This window comes from Rana temporaria, chromosome 4 (genome assembly GCF_905171775.1).
Source record: "Rana temporaria chromosome 4, aRanTem1.1, whole genome shotgun sequence".
In the NCBI taxonomy this organism is placed as follows: domain Eukaryota; kingdom Metazoa; phylum Chordata; class Amphibia; order Anura; family Ranidae; genus Rana; species Rana temporaria.
In genome coordinates this window covers 218,577,622-218,598,301 of record NC_053492.1, presented here as the reverse complement: position 1 = coordinate 218,598,301, position 20,680 = coordinate 218,577,622, and the positions used below count along the sequence as shown (strand labels likewise).

The following is a 20,680-nucleotide window of genomic DNA, read 5'->3' as shown; positions in this document are numbered from 1 at the left end:
CACTTTTAAAAAGACATCTGCTTTTCTCTGCTGGCTGTACTGTTGTCTCCTGAATTCCGTATTTATCTGTATACCCCTGCTGTAATGACAATGCTATTTTTAACAAAAAAAAAGGCTTTACAATCACTTAAAGTTGGCCATACGTGGCTCCATTTTTTTTTATTGGCCAGTGGACTGAATCCCCCGTGCTGTGTTATTGTATTCTGACAGCGAGGACTCCCCTGCTGTCAGAATACACAAATGATCACTGCGTCCAATAGGCTGCAGCGCTGATCAAACACAAATTTTCCAACAAGCCAGTTTGTGAGAAGTTGATCATTAGATTAGATCACAAACAAAAACAGCCATAGATGGATCGAAATGTAACTAGTCCCTACTGGCTGGATTTGAATCCATCTATGGCTAACCTTACCAAAACTGTGTAATATGAGGACAAACCCGAACAGCCAATTAATTAGTATCAAACCAGACAGGCTCTTGCACTACATAGCTGATTGTAGATCTAGAGGAGATTGTACAATCCGATTGTATTGTGTATGGTCAGACTTAAAGGGGGTTATTTGCAAAAGGCAAATCCACTTGCTGTGGCAAATCCACTAAACCCACATTATAAAGTGGTGTATCACACGCTGTTCATACTCACTCAGTCACTATGGGATTTGTTTTTTATATTCTGCAAAAAAACTGGTTAATCGTGCTGCTCTCTATTTCCCCCTTCTGTCCATGTTCCCAATTTAGCTAGGGATATTGCAGCTGTAGTGGCAGCTCTGCACATGCTCAGTTTTCAGTGAGTTTGTATGCTGAGCATTTCCTCCCTATCACATCTGAGCAGCCCATATGACTATAGAGTCACACATGTGGGTGTATACACATTGGTAAATGACAACTCACTCCCTCCCTTTTCCTCCATGCCCACTAACCAGCTAAACACAATGGGGCTGGATATTACATCTTTATAGATGGAGGCTTCACCTCCCTCTTATTCTAAGACACAGGCTGGAGGGACATGACTAGAAGAAATCCACCCACACCATGTTATTTCCAATAATAATAAAGCTTTGATTTCAAATATTTATTTGTATGACAAGTTTATTGTTATGATTTATTTTTATTCTGTAATCCAAAGCCTATTTTTTATATTTTGAACATGTGACCAGCAGCAGAGGACTAGAAACTCATCCTGCTGATGTTTCCCTGCAGACAGGTTGGTAGAGAAGCCAAAAAAAATCAGTCTGAATTTGCAGTAAAGCATGCTTGTTATACTCACTGTGGAACCTAAGGGGTTATTCCTCCACATTGTGTAAAAAGGCTGTTTGATCCTGTCTTTTGTGATTCTCCCCTTCTTCCACTGTCCCCAATCCATCTCCTGATAAGACAGAGCCTTTGGGGGCACGCTGCACATGCTCAGTTTGTAGTGCATTGCTAGAGAGTTTTTTTTTCTTTCTTGGGAGGGTGCATGTGATCAGCACAGGGCCAATCAGCACTGCCCAGACAGAGGGTCCGGGGTCCTGCAGCCTCACAGGACAGTCAGAGTAGAATGACAACTCCTTTTTTTTTTTATAAGTGTATTTTGTGCGTGTACTCGAGAGAGGAGCCGGACTGCAGGAGTTGGGAGTAGGCAGGCCTCCCCCAGAGGCAATCTGCCATCTTTCTCCATGCCCCGGGGGGCAATGGTGGGTGTGTGAGGGGGTCCTCCCACACAGCCCGCCCTACCTGCTCCGCTTGCATGACAACTCCTTTTACAAGCTTTAACCAGACACTGATAGAAGTCACAAGACTGCTATATACTTCTGATGAGAAATCCATTTTGCAGTTTATATTTACTAAAATATATGCATTTCCATGTTCAGTGTAGTGTGGGAGACCCGATATAGTGAATGCAGGCTCCTGGATTTAGTACACATAGGCCGAATGCTAAGTGACATCGGGCAGTTCAATAAAAACTAGCAGACATTTGGCTCCTGTGTATAGCAGCTGGTCCGATAGAAGCCAGAATCTGTCAGACAAACATGCTGGAAAACCAGTGGCAGACCGGCTCCCTATAAGCGCGCTGAGCAGCATGTTCTGGGGTGGCGCGGGCATCCGTCTGTCAGAACACAATAGAACAGCAGGGGGAATTGCTGTACTAACATCAAATTGTTGGTACAGTGGCTCTGATCTGAGCTTTTTTGTTTTAACCCAGCAAAAAACTAGTGGTGTGTATGAAGTGTTATGTACAAATAACCTGTTGCTCTTTTCCTAAGTGATCAGTGTTGTCAGCTATAGCTGGTAACACTGATCGTTGTGTTGTGACAGCGGAGAAGGCTCCCCACGGTCACAATACAATACCAATAGATTGTGTGGATGGGGAAGTCACATCATTTTTTTTCCATTCAACCTGCTGATTGAATAATAAATAAAAAAGTGGTGAATGTATGGGCTGCCTTTGTGTAGGTAAGATCGGTTGCTCCCATGTTATTAGAACATAGACCAGTCCCCTGATGAGACATAGCAGTAATAAGATGTGAGCCAGAACAATGAGGACTGATTTGGGTGGTCTGTGTTTGTGTATGACAGTGATGAGGTATGAGTCACCATTGTAGTGATGTGATTAGTGGTGATCAATGACTGGCTGTGTATGGAGGAAGCTGCAGCCTGATGTCAGCCCCCCAGGGGGAAAGGAGCAGAGAAGATGCTTCCAGTAGCAGTCAGTAGTGAAAGCGCTCTTCCCATCTCGCATCTTTTATAGCTCGGGGCGGTACTACTCTGCTTCCAGGACGAGGGGGGTTGTGAGAAGAGCTGTGTAATGATCGCGGACACCGCCCAGTCCATGCGCAGCCCGTGTTGTCAGTACGACCCCCGGCTCTCGGAGACGTCCTGTGACAGCTGGGACGCTGGTGGTCGGCCAGTGACAGGGGGCGGGGAGGAGGATCCGAGGCAGACGGGGCGTGTCACACTGACAGCTGCCCCTCCCCTTCTTCACATCCCGGCTGGTCGCTGCTCTCCCCAGGCTGCTGACCGGAGCCCCGGCTGTGTGGACAGTGATCAGGGCGGCATGGCTTATTACATGGCCAGCTCGGCGTCATCGCAGCGCCGCACGGACGAGCAGGAGTATTTGCAGGCCTATGAAGACGTGCTGGAGAGATATAAAGGTACTGGGCACACAGGGCACCGAGCCCGGCTAGAGGATCAGAGCTGGGAGAAGGGCACTCACCTAAAATAGCCGCACACAAGGCAGCCAGCGAGTGTCAGTTACTGCAGATAAGGCAGGGAGCAGCGTACAGCCTTCCTTCATGGGCACATCATCATCTACATACATGGGTGGCATACATTACAGGAGCACAGGGGCTAATATAACTTCACCTATATACACATACCACTGTGCATCACTCCATAGCACATCACACCATCCTAAACTTCTCATTGATCTACAACAGAATCTGCATGGCAACCAATCAGCTTCTAGCTTTCAATTGCAATGCTTAACGGAACAAGCGGAAGGTAGAAGCTGATTGGTTACCATGAACAGCTGCTCCAGATTCTGCCTGCTCCTTTACAGTCTATAGGTATGTGCAGCTTTCTTTGTGACATTGTTATGTAACAGATTTATATTGGTCAGGACAGATCTGTGACACACATGATCTATAGGTATGTGCAGCTTTCTTTGTGACATTGTTATGTATTGGGTTTGTATTGGTCAGTACAGATCTATATTATAGAGTCTATTGGTATGTTGTGCTTTCTTTGTGACATTGTTATGTATTGGATTTATATTGGTCAGTACAGATCTGTGACACACATGGTCTATAGGTATGTGCAGCTATCTTTGTGACATTGTTATGTATTGGGTTTGTATTGGTTAGTACAGATCTATGGCATAGAGTCTATTGGTATGTGCATCTTTCTTTGTGATATTGTTATGTATTGGCTTTGTATTGGTCAGTACAGATCTATATTATAGAGTCTCTAGTTCTGTGCATCTTTCTTTGTGACATTATGATGCCACTGTCACCCTGATGGCCCACTTTAGTGACACCATACACTGATCACAGGGAGTGTCTCCAGCATGCTAACAGGTAATATCCATTATGGTCCATTTGAGTGAATGGGACTATAATGGTATTATAGTATAAGAGCGGGCAGCAGGAGTGACCAGAAGCGAATTGTCTTTATGTGAAGATACGGCTAATCTGATTGCAGCTCAGTACAGACCCTGCCCTTTATTGTTGGGTGTGTGTGGACTGTGCCGTCATGTTAGGAGGATTAGACGCTCTGATCCACTTGCACAGAACAGTTGTTCTTGGCAATGTTTAAATGAAGAAAGGGCTCGTTATTTTATTGGGTGAAATAAAAGAAAGTGTTATGTTTTATTTTATAACAGTCAATCAGTTGGTAAGAATATACAGGTCCATTGTTTGCATATGACAATCATTTAATAATCACTGTGTTGTTAAACGTATTGTTGTTGTGCCAAGTCTCAGACAATACCACACCCTATTCCAACACTTATAAATGTTTAAGATGCACATACTGTACATAGGGCTGATTACAGCGGGGAGATGTGATTTACACTGGATGAGTGCCCTTTAACCTCTGTTGTTTGCCTGAAATAGATGTCAATAGTAAATCTTCGGACACTGCGGCCTGTCATCATATAGTGATTTTACAGCTTTGGCTAGGAGCTTGCCAATTGTATCCAGTGAGAACTGTGAGATGTCATGTGTGTGTTGCTTTTTAACATTGTTTCAATTAGACTATTTATGATAAATGTAATGTTGTGTTTCTCATCTGTTCAGTAGAGTGTCAAGCAGGGGGATTGCTCATCATACCATATGCAGGCCTAGTCAGGATGAGAACATCTCACGTGTGATAACCATTGATCAAAAGACTACACATTAACACATGCTAAAGGCTAGTGCTACATTCTTTCACAATTAGTAATGGGGCTTTTCTATAAGGCCGGCGAATTTCGGCTGGTTTAGCAGGAACCGGCTGAGATTCGATCGTTAATGAGCAGGCTGAATGTACCAAGTTGAGTGATCGATCAAACTGGGTACAACCAGCCTGCCGGATTCACTTGCGATTATTGCAAGCGACTGCTATAGCTGCTAGTGATAATCACTGTCTTCTTCCAGCGGGGACGACTTTCCATGACCGCTCCCCCTCCTCGTCAGGAGAAGGCAATTGCTGATTCCCCTGTCAGCCATGTCTGATTTCAGGAAAGAACTATGCACCATGTATGACACAGGTGTCAAACACAAGGCCCGCGGGCCGAATCCGGCCCTCCAGGCCATTTCATATGACCCTCGCACCTCTCCTACAGCTGCAGGAGAGCTCCAGCCCTCCTCTGGTCCTCCTTCAGACCCTTACTTTCTGCTTTCAAGCAATGCATCCAGCTTCTTCCCAGCAGCAGCATAAGGAAAAAGGGTGCACTGTGATGTAAGTGATGGTGGGGGACTCAACTTCTGATGGTGGGGAGGCTCTTGACATCTAATGTAAGGGGAGGGGATGCCCTGGACATCTAATCTTACAGATACAACCGGCCCTTTTGAGGGCAATCATAATGCTGATGCGGCCCACAATGAAATTGAGTTTGACACCCCTGATGTATGGCTCGCCCAACTCCTTTAATATGAGTTCCCTTCTGCATCTCAACAATTTGAAGCATGTTTCCTAAAACGCTCCAACACCAGATTTCTATGTTATTTTATTGGTCCATTCACACCTGAGGGATGTGCGGTTGCTCATCAATCAGAAAAAGTACAGGAGTTTCTTTGGGGTATGATCGTGCGTTTTTGGCTCCAATAGACTTCAATGCAAGCATACTGTGTATTCTTTGTATAATTATGGACCAAACAACCATCTCTATCTTCTAGTAACTAGCTTTCCATTGGCTAAAACAAAAATATTCAGCCTTGAAAACACTCCAAAAAATCTCCAAAACCACATAAACGCGCTTACATTCAAGTGCTAAGGCTGGCCATACATTATACAATGTTCTTGTACAATTTTACTTTAGATTTACCAAAACGATATAATATGAGGTCAAACCTAAATACTTTCAATTTGTTTGTAACCAGGCAGGCCCTTGCACTACATAGTTGAAGGTAAACCTAAAGGAAATTGAACAAGACAATTGTATAATGTATGGCAAGCCTAACTGCACCTCCTTTTTCTTCTGTCCAGTTTTGGTAATGTAATTAAGGTTATAGAAGTTTATAGTACCGGTGATATAAAAAGTCAGATTTAACCCATCAGAATCCACCTATAACTAAAATGTACATTTTGTATGGAATTACTTTTTAAATTCATATTTACTAAGTGGTAAGAATTCATCTACATTTTCTGTAGTTTTATGAACTCGGATCTACTTCCAAAGTCCAGGAAGATAAAAGCATTTTTATCTTATGTGATTTGTTGTCAGCATATGTAAAAACATCACTTCCTGGTACAGTTTCTTTTAAATCATTTGATTGCTCATTGAGAAATGCATTTGGCATAGTGATAAAAAGCATTTATTTATTTAGAGCTCATCTCCAGGGAGAACAACAATCCTCCCTTGCAGCTGCCCTCTTGCTGTAAGGGTTAGTTGTTCATTTATGTCTGAGGGGCACAAAAAGCACTATTACTTACCTACGCTTTAGCAGTGGACTCTCCAATGGTGTCCTCTCGGCCAATGCAGGATTATGGGCTTTGAATTGGTCTTGATGACATCAGAGGGAATCTGACTGCCGGGGAGAAGAGACTGCGGGGACCAGTCTTACAACCTGGCAGAATAATAAATAATAATAAAAAACAGGCTTGCACCAATATATAATGCACATATAAACTGAGAATAAAGTCCTATAAAAGTCTTCTTTCAAACTGCTGTAGTGATGTGTATTTCTTGAAACACCACGTGTTGAAAAAAAAACAAGACGTGCTCAAATCCACCGTGAGCACAGATAGCACTACATACTCACCAGATATAACTGACTTCTTGTTCTCACAAGAAAGTCAAATAGCGCTTGTTGGTAAGTAGTGTTGAGCAGAATATGCCATATTCGATTTCGCGATATATCTCGAATATATATTCGAATATTCGAGATATATTCGCTAAATTCGAATATTCGTGATATTTTATCGAAATTAATTGAATGCGATTTTTCGCTATTGCGAATGCGAAAATAATTGCGATTTTTTAATAACTGCGGTAGGAGCGCTCTGATTGGCTTAGAATATTCGTGATATTTTATCGAAATATCGCAACATGCGAATGCGATATTTATTGCGCAATTTCGAGATATGCTGGAGGAGCGCTCTGATTGGCTCAGAATATTCGTGATATTTTATCGAAATATCGCAACATGCGAATGCGATATTTATTGCGCAATTTCGAGATATGCTGGAGGAGCGCTCTGATTGGCTCAGAATATTCGTGATATTTTATCGAAATATCGCAACATGCGATTGCGATATTTATTGCGCAATTTCGAGATATGCTGGAGGAGCGCTCTGATTGGCTCAGAATATTCCTGATATTTTATCGAAATATCGCAACATGCGAATGCGATATTTATTGCGCAATTTCGAGATATGCTGGAGGAGCGCTCTGATTGGCTCAGAATATTCCTGATATTTTATCGAAATATCGCAACATGCGAATGCGAAATTTATTGCAGATATTTCGAAAACTGCTGTAGCAGCACTCTGAAATCGAATATGTATGATATTTTAACCAAAATACATATTGCGATTGCGATTTTTCGATCGCGCATGCGCAATTGCGCGAACAACACGCGACCATTTCCTGGAGCCTTGCCAGTTTCCCAATATTACAGCAACATGGTGGGAAGCAATTTCTCAAAGTCTGAGGAAAAGTTGCTGATTTGTGTAAGTATTTTGACCACTGTTATTTCATCATCTTCAACTGCATTTAAGTCTAGTTTAAAAGTTAGTATATATGATCAGATATTAGTATTTAACCAAAAATGTGTCTCCTGCTTTTACAAAACTACAAGTCCCAGCATGCCTGGACAGCTGCAGACACCCTGGTTGGCAAATGTGTATTTAGGCACTTTTCCTTGTTATTTAGCATAATGAATTTAAAATTTTTTTGGACATAGGACGTATGCGAACGTCCTGACTTCAGTGTCCTCAAGGCCCAAGGACGTTCGAATACATATTGCCCTTTAGATGTTGCAGAACTACAACTTCCAGCATGCCTGGGAATGCTGGCACTTCTAGTATTGTAAGTTCTGCAGGCCCACATTTTTCAGGCCTTTATGCACGGTTCTCTAAACTGTGGCACCCTAGATGCAGCAAAAGTAAAATTCTTAGCATGCACTGACAGACCGTGGCTGATGGGAGTAGTAGTTTTGCAACAGCTGGAGGTGGACTGGTCTTGAAACCCAGAGTTAGGTAACAAACCCGTAGTGTTTTGCAACCATTCTGCCTCCAGCTGGTTATTTTCTGTTGAAAAGCCTGTGGCGTGCAAAACACAACCCAAAAACTCCACCCGGTGCAAGGAAAAATTTGCACACACCTAAAGAGTGACATCACAAAAAACTGCGACGGTTGCATACGTCAGTGGTCCTCCGAAAAGGTCCCGTCTCTGACCCCCCGGGGCGTTAGGCTCCTAGGCTCCTGACAGGGAAAAGAGTTACTGTGGTCCATACAGCCGAAGCCATATGGACCCATCTCGGTCCAAGCAGCGCAATCAACACGCGAACAACACGCGACCATTTCCTGGAGCCTTGCCAGTTTCCAACTTATGATCGCAGCGCAATCACACAGCAACATGGTTGGAAGCAATTTCACTAAGTCTGAGGAAAAGTTGCTGATTTGTGTAAGTATTTTGACCACTGTTATTTCATCATCTTCAACTGCATTTAAGTCTAGTTTAAAAGTTAGTATATATGATCAGATATTAGTATTTAACCAAAAATGTGTCTCCTGCTTTTACAAAACTACAAGTCCCAGCCCAGCCCAGCATTTTAGTCTAGTTTAAAAGTTAGTATATATGATCATATATTAGTATTTCACAAAAAATGTGTCTCCTGCTTTTACAAAACTACAAGTCCCAGCATGCCTGGACAGCTGCAGACACCCTGGTTGGCAAATGTGTATTTAGGCACTTTTCCTTGTTATTTAGCATAATGAATTTAAAAATTTTTTGGACATAGGACGTATGCGAACGTCCTGACTTCAGTGTCCTCAAGGCCCAAGGACGTTCGAATACATATTGCCCTTTAGATGTTGCAGAACTACAACTTCCAGCATGCCTGGGAATGCTGGCACTTCTAGTATTGTAAGTTCTGCAGGCCCCCATTTTTCAGGCCTTTATGCACGGGTCTCTAAACTGTGGCACCCTAAATGCAGCAAAAGTAAAATTCTTAGCATGCACTGACAGACCGTGGCTGATGGGAGTAGTAGTTTTGCAACAGCTGGAGGTGGACTGGTCTTGAAACCCAGAGTAAAGTAACAAACACGTAGTGTTTTGCAACCATTCTGCCTCCAGCTGTATTTTTCCTGTTGAAAAGCCTGTGGCGTGCAAAACACAACCCAAAAACTCCACCCGGATGCAGTGAAAAATGTGCACACACCTAAAGAGTGACATCACAAAAAACTGCGACTGGTACATACGTCAGTGGTCCTCCGAAAAAGGTCCCGTCTCTGACCCCCCGGGGCGTTAGGCTCCTGACAGGGAAAAGAGTTAGCAACGCATATCTCCCCTATACGTGTATCCTGTGTTGTTAATAATATATTCATAATTATGCAAATGATAATGGCTGCTATATTTATGCAAAAAAGGTGGCGACCGAAATGGCAGGATATAAAATCTTTCATGTTACCCCTGTCATTGATTAATAAGGCGAGAATGCTTCCAATTGTTGAATAGCATACATTTACGTCATATATCCATAAGGCTGTCAACAGAAGTATTACAATATACTTTGTTCTTCATCTTGCAGAAGTTCCTGGAAACAGGATATGATGACCTGCGGCGGCAGCCACAGAAAAGGGCTGTGGTCAGCGCCCTAATCGCTGACTTTGGCGGCCAACATGACCACAAGGCCATTGTTAAGAAGTGGTCTGACCTCAAGAGGCGCCAAATGGGTAATGTCAGACGTCTTCGGGCTAAATATCATCCAGGTAAGTTATTGTTGACAGTTATGTTTTTTTTAAAAAAAGTGTATTTTGTGCGTGAACTCGAAAGAGAGAGGAGCCGGCCTGCAGGAGTTGGGAGGCCTCCCCCAGAGGCAATCTGCCACCTTTCTCCATGCCCCGGTTGGCAATGGCGGGTGTGAGGGGGTCCTCCCAACCCAACCTCGCATAGCACACCCACCAGTGGCGGGGCTGAGACCACCAAACTCAATTCACAGGTAGCCGAGAGCGGGATCCGAACCCCTAGCTGCAGAGGTGAATCAGTTGTCAGTGCAGTGGCAATCGCGTGGAGCCACCGCAGCTCCTTTGGTGACAGTTATGTAAGGTCATATGTAATTCATGTAAGGTCAGATGTTGTTAACCAAGATGCCATGTTGTGCTAACATATATCACCACCGGCCAAGGTATTCATAGTACTGTTGAAAAAAGACATGGGGCAGCAGACAGGAACACAGAAGTTATGTGGGAACATAATTTTCCCATTGCTTTGCATGGGACTTTAAAGAAAAACCCCGACCATGGCAAGTGGGGGTGGGTAAGGTTTAAACCACCTATCCTATGTTTGTGGCTGACATATAAGTAACCTGTGTGCCAAGTTTCATATAAATATCTTTAGCCGTTTGTACGTGATGCTGGAACATACATACATACATACATACATACATACATACATTTATGCACACACACACGTTGAGTTTTATATATATAGATTACCACTAAATTCCTGTGTTAGGAGTGGGGTTGTTATAGTAATCCCGTGTGCTCCATCAGGCCCTTTTTTTAACATGAGATGGTCTGAACAAAACAAAGGAGACAAAAACAGCTCATTTTAACATGGTTGCATCCCAGCTCACGCTCAGTCCCCTGTAGTGCCCACAAGACCCTTTAATATAACATTGTCCCATTGGTTAACTGTCTATATAAATCAATTTGTATTCATATACAATACAGCACAGTACACAGAATTTGCATACGTCATTAGAAAACATTTTTATAATATATGAACATTGTGTTATTATAGGAGCTCCAATGCCAGTTGTCCGCGCCAAGCGCAGAAGGCGCCAGGCCGATGAGGAGGAGGAGGAGGATGCGGCAGAGGAGGATGCGGCAGAGGAGGACATGGATGAGGAGGAGCAGCCAGGGCCCTCCCACTCCCCAACCCCAGCTCCTGTTGAGGAGCAAGCTGAGGAGATTCCCCCCCCCACCACCCCAACTTCTCAAGCGGAAGAGCAGGAGGAAGAGAGCGTTCCTGTGAGCCTCGCTCAGGAAGGTAAATATGTGCACAATGATTAATAACATTTCAACAACAAAATGTAGATATAAAAATGGACAACATATAAAGCGCACCTGTCAGATTGTAGAACCATAATATGGTATTGATGCTAGAAGTATACAGGTAGTGCATAATTATTAGGCAAGTTGTATTTTTTGAGGATTCATTTTATTATTGAACAACAACCATGTTCTCAATGAACCCCAAAAACTCATTAATATCAAAGCTGAATTTTTTTGGAAGTAGTTTTTAGTTTGTTTTTAGTGTTAGTTATTTTCGGGGGATATCTGTGTGTGCAGGTGACTACTATTACTGTGCAGAATTATTAGGCAACTTAACCAAAAAATAAATAGATACCCTTTTCAATGATTTATTTGTAACAGTGAAACCAATATAACATCTCAACATTCACAAATACACATTTCTGACATTTAAAAACAAAACAAAAACAAATCAGTGACCAATATAGCCACCTTTATTTGCAAGGACACTCGAAAGCCTGACATCCATGGATTCTGTCAGTGTTTTGATCTGTTCACCATCAACATTGCGTGCAGCAGCAACCACAGCCTCCCAGACACTGTTCAGAGAGTTGTACTGTTTTCCCTCCTTGTAAATCCCACATTTGATGATGGACCACAGGTTCTCAATGGGGTTCAGATCAGGTGAACAAGGAGGCCATGTCATTACTTTTTTTTATTTAATACCCTTTCTTGCCAGCCACGCTGTGGAGTACTTTGACACGTGTGATGGAGCATTGTCCTGCATGAAAATCATGTTTTTCTTGAAGGATGGTGACTTTTTCCTGTACCACTGCTTGAAGAAGGTCTCTTCCATAATCTGGCAGTAGGACTGGGAGTTCAGCTTGACTCCATCCTCAATCCGAAAAGGCCCCACAAGCTCATCTTTGATGATACCACCCCAAACCAGTACTCCACCACCACCTTGCTGGCGTCTGAGTCGGACTGGAGCTCCCTGCACTTTACCAATCCAGCCACGGGCTCTTCCATCTGGCCCATCAAGACTCACTCTCATTTCAGCAGTCCATAAAACCTTAGAAAAATCTTTCTTGAGATATTTATTGGCACAGTCTTGACGTTGCAGCTTGTGTGTCTTGTTCAGTGGTCGTCGTCTTTCAGCCTTTCTTACCTTGGCCATGTCTCTGGGTATTGCACACCTTGTGCTTTTGGGCACCCCAGTGATGTTGCAGCTCTGAAATATGGCCAATCTGGTGGCAAGTGGCATCTTGGCAGCTGCACGCTTGACTTTTCTCAGTTCATGGTCAGTTATTTTGCGCCTTTTTTTTTCCACACACTTCTTTTGACCCTGTTGACTATTTTGAATGAAACGCTTGATTTTTCGATGATCACGCTTCAGAAGATTTGCAATTTTAAGAGTGCTGCATCCCTCTGCTAGATATCTCTCTATTTTGGACTTTTCAGAGTCTCTCAAGTCCTTCTTTTAGACCATTTTGCCAAAGGAAAGGAAGTTGACTAATAATTATGCACACCTTATATAGGGTGTTGATGTCATTAGACCACACACCTTCTCATTACAGAGATGTACATTACCTAATATGCCTAATTGGTAGTAGGCTTTCGAGCCTATACAGCTTGGAGTGAGACAACATGCATAAAGAGCATGATGTGGTCCAATTACTCATTTGCCTAATAATTCTGCACTCCCTGTATGTGTTAGACACACAACAAATGTATAGACATGATAATGATTGATTAATAAGCAAAAAAAATATTTTATGTATTTGTTAACGGTCTTTGTAATCAAATTGTTTTTTCTTATATCATAACAGCTGTAAAAGAGATTATGCAGAGACAAGCAGCAATAACGAAAAGGCAAGAATTAATTATTGCTAACCAGAGGAAAATGTGCTATTTAGCCAATCAAAACAAGCAACTGGAGGAGCAACAAATGAGAGAAATGCGTGAATTGGAAAAATTGCAAAAGCGCATGAGCCAATCACTTTGATTTTTTTTTTATAATAAAAAATATTATTTTTTGGAAATGTTTCATTTCTTTTTGAGATAGATTTTTAGGTTTTTCAACACATCTAACTTCACATCGAACAAATCAACATCAACACATCTAACTTCATAATAAGCAACAACATTTTATACTATTAATTTATTTAACACAAACCTAGGACAAACTAAAGCACACGGACACAGACACGACGAACACAAAATAAACTGTTGAAAAATGAACATAACAAAAGCAACAATATATATATATATATATATATATATATATATATATATATACCGAGAGAGAGAGAGAGCAAGAAAGAGAGAGAGAATGCAGATGAGCTCTTGCAGACAGCCCAATGGTTGCAGTATAAATGCCGCAAAACAGGGTTTAACATAAGGTTCATTGTTATAGTTACACTTGCTGTTTAGATCCGGTCTGGTAGCTTGTAGCGGAGGCTGTTGGTGGATCCGCTGTGCCAGAGAGGTCATGAAGCTTTACTCAGCATGGAGGCAGCAGCAGTAGTATTAAAATATAATGTAACTAGACAATGCATTTCCTGAGGAAAATGCGAGTGGGAATGCTGAATAGCTTAATTGCTGAGCCCCTTGCCAAAGACATTCACCATAACCACTACACTATCTTTAGGACACACAGCTTCTTTCTCTATCTGCAAAGTATAGAGTATGCTGACTTCCTGGTCGCCCCTCCCCCCTCAAGAGGTTTCCCCTCCCCCCCAGGTCAGTGAGGAGGAATATTGCACTGAGGTCAGGAAAGTTATTTATGGAAAGAAATAACATTACAAACGCTTTTAATTCACAGATCAAATACATGATTTAAGCCTCCAAACAAAGCTTAATAAATCCTCAACCGTACATGCGATCGATACAACGACTACACCGTTTGAAATACACGGCCCTTGTGAACGCATCGATATGAAATTTATGTTGATAAACTTAAAAATGTGACATAGGTGTATTGACTGAGCAGCAGAAGCAGCAGTAGTAGTATTAGCAGTAGTAGTTGATACAGAGTCATATCACTTGGGCAGGAGGTGCCATGATGAACAGCAGTGGTAATAAGAGTATATAGGGTGTGAAATAACTGCTGACATAGGTGTCTTGACTGAGCAGCAGCAGTAGTAGTATTAGCAGTAGTAGTTGATACAGAGTCATATCACTTGGGCAGGAGGTGCCATGATGAACAGCAGTGGTAATAAGAGTATATAGGGTGTGAAATAACTGCTGACATAGGTGTCTTGACTGAGCAGCAGCAGTAGTAGTATTAGCAGTAGTAGTTGATACAGAGTCATATCACTTGGGCAGGAGGTGCCATCATGAACAGCAGTAGGAATAGGAGTATATAGAGTGTCAAATAACTGCTGACATAGGTGTCTTGACTGGGCAGCAGCAGCAGAAGCAGCAGTAGTATTAACAGTAGTAGTTGATACAGAGTCATATCACATGGGCAGGAGGTGCCATGATGAACAGCAGTAGGAATAGGAGTATATAGAGTGTCAAATAACTGCTGACATAGGTGTCTTGACTGGGCAGCAGCAGCAGAAGCAGCAGTAGTATTAACAGTAGTAGTTGATACAGAGTCATATCACATGGGCAGGAGGTGCCATGATGAACAGCAGTGGTAATAAGAGTATATAGGGTGTGAAATAACTGCTGACATAGGTGTCTTGACTGAGCAGCAGCAGTAGTAGTATTAGCAGTAGTAGTTGATACAGAGTCATATCACTTGGGCAGGAGGTGCCATGATGAACAGCAGTGGTAATAAGAGTATATAGGGTGTGAAATAACTGCTGACATAGGTGTCTTGACTGAGCAGCAGCAGTAGTAGTATTAGCAGTAGTAGTTGATACAGAGTCATATCACTTGGGCAGGAGGTGCCATCATGAACAGCAGTAGGAATAGGAGTATATAGAGTGTCAAATAACTGCTGACATAGGTGTCTTGACTGGGCAGCAGCAGCAGAAGCAGCAGTAGTATTAACAGTAGTAGTTGATACAGAGTCATATCACATGGGCAGGAGGTGCCATGATGAACAGCAGTAGGAATAGGAGTATATAGAGTGTCAAATAACTGCTGACATAGGTGTCTTGACTGGGCAGCAGCAGCAGAAGCAGCAGTAGTATTAACAGTAGTAGTTGATACAGAGTCATATCACATGGGCAGGAGGTGCCATGATGAACAGCAGTAGGAATAGGAGTATATAGAGTGTCAAATAACTGCTGACATAGGTGTCTTGACTGGGCAGCAGCAGCAGAAGCAGCAGTAGTATTAACAGTAGTAGTTGATACAGAGTCATATCACATGGGCAGGAGGTGCCATGATGAACAGCAGTAGGAATAGGAGTATATAGAGTGTCAAATAACTGCTGACATAGGTGTCTTGACTGGGCAGCAGCAGCAGAAGCAGCAGTAGTATTAACAGTAGTAGTTGATACAGAGTCATATCACATGGGCAGGAGGTGCCATGATGAACAGCAGTAGGAATAGGAGTATATAGAGTGTCAAATAACTGCTGACATAGGTGTCTTGACTGGGCAGCAGCAGCAGAAGCAGCAGTAGTATTAACAGTAGTAGTTGATACAGAGTCATATCACATGGGCAGGAGGTGCCATGATGAACAGCAGTAGGAATAGGAGTATATAGAGTGTCAAATAACTGCTGACATAGGTGTCTTGACTGGGCAGCAGCAGCAGAAGCAGCAGTAGTATTAACAGTAGTAGTTGATACAGAGTCATATCACATGGGCAGGAGGTGCCATGATGAACAGCAGTAGGAATAGGAGTATATAGAGTGTCAAATAACTGCTGACATAGGTGTCTTGACTGGGCAGCAGCAGCAGAAGCAGCAGTAGTATTAACAGTAGTAGTTGATACAGAGTCATATCACATGGGCAGGAGGTGCCATGATGAACAGCAGTGGTAATAAGAGTATATAGGGTGTGAAATAACTGCTGACATAGGTGTCTTGACTGAGCAGCAGCAGTAGTAGTATTAGCAGTAGTAGTTGATACAGAGTCATATCACTTGGGCAGGAGGTGCCATGATGAACAGCAGTGGTAATAAGAGTATATAGGGTGTGAAATAACTGCTGACATAGGTGTCTTGACTGAGCAGCAGCAGTAGTAGTATTAGCAGTAGTAGTTGATACAGAGTCATATCACTTGGGCAGGAGGTGCCATGATGAACAGCAGTGGTAATAAGAGTATATAGGGTGTGAAATAACTGCTGACATAGGTGTCTTGACTGAGCAGCAGCAGTAGTAGTATTAGCAGTAGTAGTTGATACAGAGTCATATCACATGGGCAGGAGGTGCCATGATGAACAGCAGTAGGAATAGGAGTATATAGAGTGTCAAATAACTGCTGACATAGGTGTCTTGACTGGGCAGCAGCAGCAGAAGCAGCAGTAGTATTAACAGTAGTAGTTGATACAGAGTCATATCACATGGGCAGGAGGTGCCATGATGAACAGCAGTAGGAATAGGAGTATATAGAGTGTCAAATAACTGCTGACATAGGTGTCTTGACTGGGCAGCAGCAGCAGAAGCAGCAGTAGTATTAACAGTAGTAGTTGATACAGAGTCATATCACATGGGCAGGAGGTGCCATGATGAACAGCAGTGGTAATAAGAGTATATAGGGTGTGAAATAACTGCTGACATAGGTGTCTTGACTGAGCAGCAGCAGTAGTAGTATTAGCAGTAGTAGTTGATACAGAGTCATATCACTTGGGCAGGAGGTGCCATGATGAACAGCAGTGGTAATAAGAGTATATAGGGTGTGAAATAACTGCTGACATAGGTGTCTTGACTGAGCAGCAGCAGTAGTAGTATTAGCAGTAGTAGTTGATACAGAGTCATATCACTTGGGCAGGAGGTGCCATGATGAACAGCAGTGGTAATAAGAGTATATAGGGTGTGAAATAACTGCTGACATAGGTGTCTTGACTGAGCAGCAGCAGTAGTAGTATTAGCAGTAGTAGTTGATACAGAGTCATATCACATGGGCAGGAGGTGCCATGATGAACAGCAGTAGGAATAGGAGTATATAGAGTGTCAAATAACTGCTGACATAGGTGTCTTGACTGGGCAGCAGCAGCAGAAGCAGCAGTAGTATTAACAGTAGTAGTTGATACAGAGTCATATCACATGGGCAGGAGGTGCCATGATGAACAGCAGTAGGAATAGGAGTATATAGAGTGTCAAATAACTGCTGACATAGGTGTCTTGACTGGGCAGCAGCAGCAGAAGCAGCAGTAGTATTAACAGTAGTAGTTGATACAGAGTCATATCACATGGGCAGGAGGTGCCATGATGAACAGCAGTGGTAATAAGAGTATATAGGGTGTGAAATAACTGCTGACATAGGTGTCTTGACTGAGCAGCAGCAGTAGTAGTATTAGCAGTAGTAGTTGATACAGAGTCATATCACTTGGGCAGGAGGTGCCATGATGAACAGCAGTGGTAATAAGAGTATATAGGGTGTGAAATAACTGCTGACATAGGTGTCTTGACTGAGCAGCAGCAGTAGTAGTATTAGCAGTAGTAGTTGATACAGAGTCATATCACTTGGGCAGGAGGTGCCATCATGAACAGCAGTAGGAATAGGAGTATATAGAGTGTCAAATAACTGCTGACATAGGTGTCTTGACTGGGCAGCAGCAGCAGAAGCAGCAGTAGTATTAACAGTAGTAGTTGATACAGAGTCATATCACATGGGCAGGAGGTGCCATGATGAACAGCAGTAGGAATAGGAGTATATAGAGTGTCAAATAACTGCTGACATAGGTGTCTTGACTGGGCAGCAGCAGCAGAAGCAGCAGTAGTATTAACAGTAGTAGTTGATACAGAGTCATATCACATGGGCAGGAGGTGCCATGATGAACAGCAGTAGGAATAGGAGTATATAGAGTGTCAAATAACTGCTGACATAGGTGTCTTGACTGGGCAGCAGCAGCAGAAGCAGCAGTAGTATTAACAGTAGTAGTTGATACAGAGTCATATCACATGGGCAGGAGGTGCCATGATGAACAGCAGTAGGAATAGGAGTATATAGAGTGTCAAATAACTGCTGACATAGGTGTCTTGACTGGGCAGCAGCAGCAGAAGCAGCAGTAGTATTAACAGTAGTAGTTGATACAGAGTCATATCACATGGGCAGGAGGTGCCATGATGAACAGCAGTAGGAATAGGAGTATATAGAGTGTCAAATAACTGCTGACATAGGTGTCTTGACTGGGCAGCAGCAGCAGAAGCAGCAGTAGTATTAACAGTAGTAGTTGATACAGAGTCATATCACATGGGCAGGAGGTGCCATGATGAACAGCAGTAGGAATAGGAGTATATAGAGTGTCAAATAACTGCTGACATAGGTGTCTTGACTGGGCAGCAGCAGCAGAAGCAGCAGTAGTATTAACAGTAGTAGTTGATACAGAGTCATATCACATGGGCAGGAGGTGCCATGATGAACAGCAGTGGTAATAAGAGTATATAGGGTGTGAAATAACTGCTGACATAGGTGTCTTGACTGAGCAGCAGCAGTAGTAGTATTAGCAGTAGTAGTTGATACAGAGTCATATCACTTGGGCAGGAGGTGCCATGATGAACAGCAGTGGTAATAAGAGTATATAGGGTGTGAAATAACTGCTGACATAGGTGTCTTGACTGAGCAGCAGCAGTAGTAGTATTAGCAGTAGTAGTTGATACAGAGTCATATCACTTGGGCAGGAGGTGCCATCATGAACAGCAGTAGGAATAGGAGTATATAGAGTGTCAAATAACTGCTGACATAGGTGTCTTGACTGGGCAGCAGCAGCAGAAGCAGCAGTAGTATTAACAGTAGTAGTTGATACAGAGTCATATCACATGGGCAGGAGGTGCCATGATGAACAGCAGTAGGAATAGGAGTATATAGAGTGTCAAATAACTGCTGACATAGGTGTCTTGACTGGGCAGCAGCAGCAGAAGCAGCAGTAGTATTAACAGTAGTAGTTGATACAGAGTCATATCACATGGGCAGGAGGTGCCATGATGAACAGCAGTAGGAATAGGAGTATATAGAGTGTCAAATAACTGCTGACATAGGTGTCTTGACTGGGCAGCAGCAGCAGAAGCAGCAGTAGTATTAACAGTAGTAGTTGATACAGAGTCATATCACATGGGCAGGAGGTGCCATGATGAACAGCAGTAGGAATAGGAGTATATAGAGTGTCAAATAACTGCTGACATAGGTGTCTTGACTGGGCAGCAGCAGCAGAAGCAGCAGTAGTAGTATTAACAGTAGTAGTTGATACAGAGTCATATCACATGGGCAGGAGTTGCCATGATGTACAGCAGTCTTAATAAGAGTATATAGGGTGTGAAATAACTGCTGACATAATTGTCTTGACTGATCCAAAGGAGTCATGGGAGAAAATCATGTGGTCAGATGAGACTATAATATAATTTTTTGATCATAATTTCACTAACCGTGTTCGGAGGAAGAATAATGATGAGTACCATGCCAAGAACGCCATCCCTAATGTGAAGCATGGGGGTGGTAGCATCATGCTTTGGTGGTGTTTTTCTGCACATGGGACAGGGTGACTGCACTGTATTAAGGAGAGGATGACCGGGGCCATGTATTGCAAGATTTTGGGCAACAACCTGCTTCCCTGAGTTAGAGCTTTGAAGATGGGTCGAGGCTGGGTCTTCCAACATGAGAATGACCCAAAGCACACAGCCAGGATAACCAAGGATTGGCTCTGTAAGGAGCATATCAAGGTTCTGGCGTGGCCTAGCCAGTCTCCAGACCTAAACCCAATAGAGAATCTTTGGAGGGAGCTCAAACTCCGTGTTTCTCAGCGATAGCCCAGAAACATGACTGATGTAGAGAAGATCTGTGTGGAGGAGTGGGCCAAAATCCCTCCTCCAGTGTGTGCAAAGCTGGTGTAAAACTACAAGAAATTTTTGACCGCTGTAATTGCAAAGAAAGCCTACTGTACCAAATATTAACATTGATTTTCTCTGATGTTGAAATAGTTATATTCAGCACTGTAAATACATCAGGTCCGGGGCTTCATCAGGGAATGCATGGCAAGGGACCCTTCAGCGCCCTGAACCGACGACGGGTGCCAGAAAGTCACCGCCGATCCAGGACTCATTCATCTTTATGAATGTGAGTCTGTCCACGGACTCTGTGGACAGACGGGTCCTCTTGTCCGTGACCACCCCACCTGCCGCGCTGAATGTCCGCTCAGATAGTACGCTGGAGGGGGGGCAAGACAATAACTCCAGCGCATACT

The 20,680-nt window shown here is 43.1% G+C and overlaps 1 protein-coding gene across 11 annotated transcripts in view; it reads left to right on the top strand.

Annotated features, from left to right (window-relative positions):
* The window catches only part of DST (dystonin), a 690,084-nt gene that overhangs the window by 122,352 nt on the left and 547,052 nt on the right, over positions 1 to 20,680 (top strand). For 5 of the 11 annotated variants that reach the window (XM_040349876.1, XM_040349877.1, XM_040349875.1 and 2 more), the window contains exon 1: positions 2,979 to 3,131. The exons of the other annotated variants lie outside the window; for them this stretch is intronic. In XM_040349876.1, coding sequence (XP_040205810.1) covers positions 3,035 to 3,131 — 97 coding nt within the window. In that variant the 5' untranslated portion in view covers positions 2,979 to 3,034. Of the gene's footprint in view, positions 1 to 2,978; positions 3,132 to 20,680 lie in introns of those variants that run through there. 11 annotated transcript variants of the gene reach the window in all.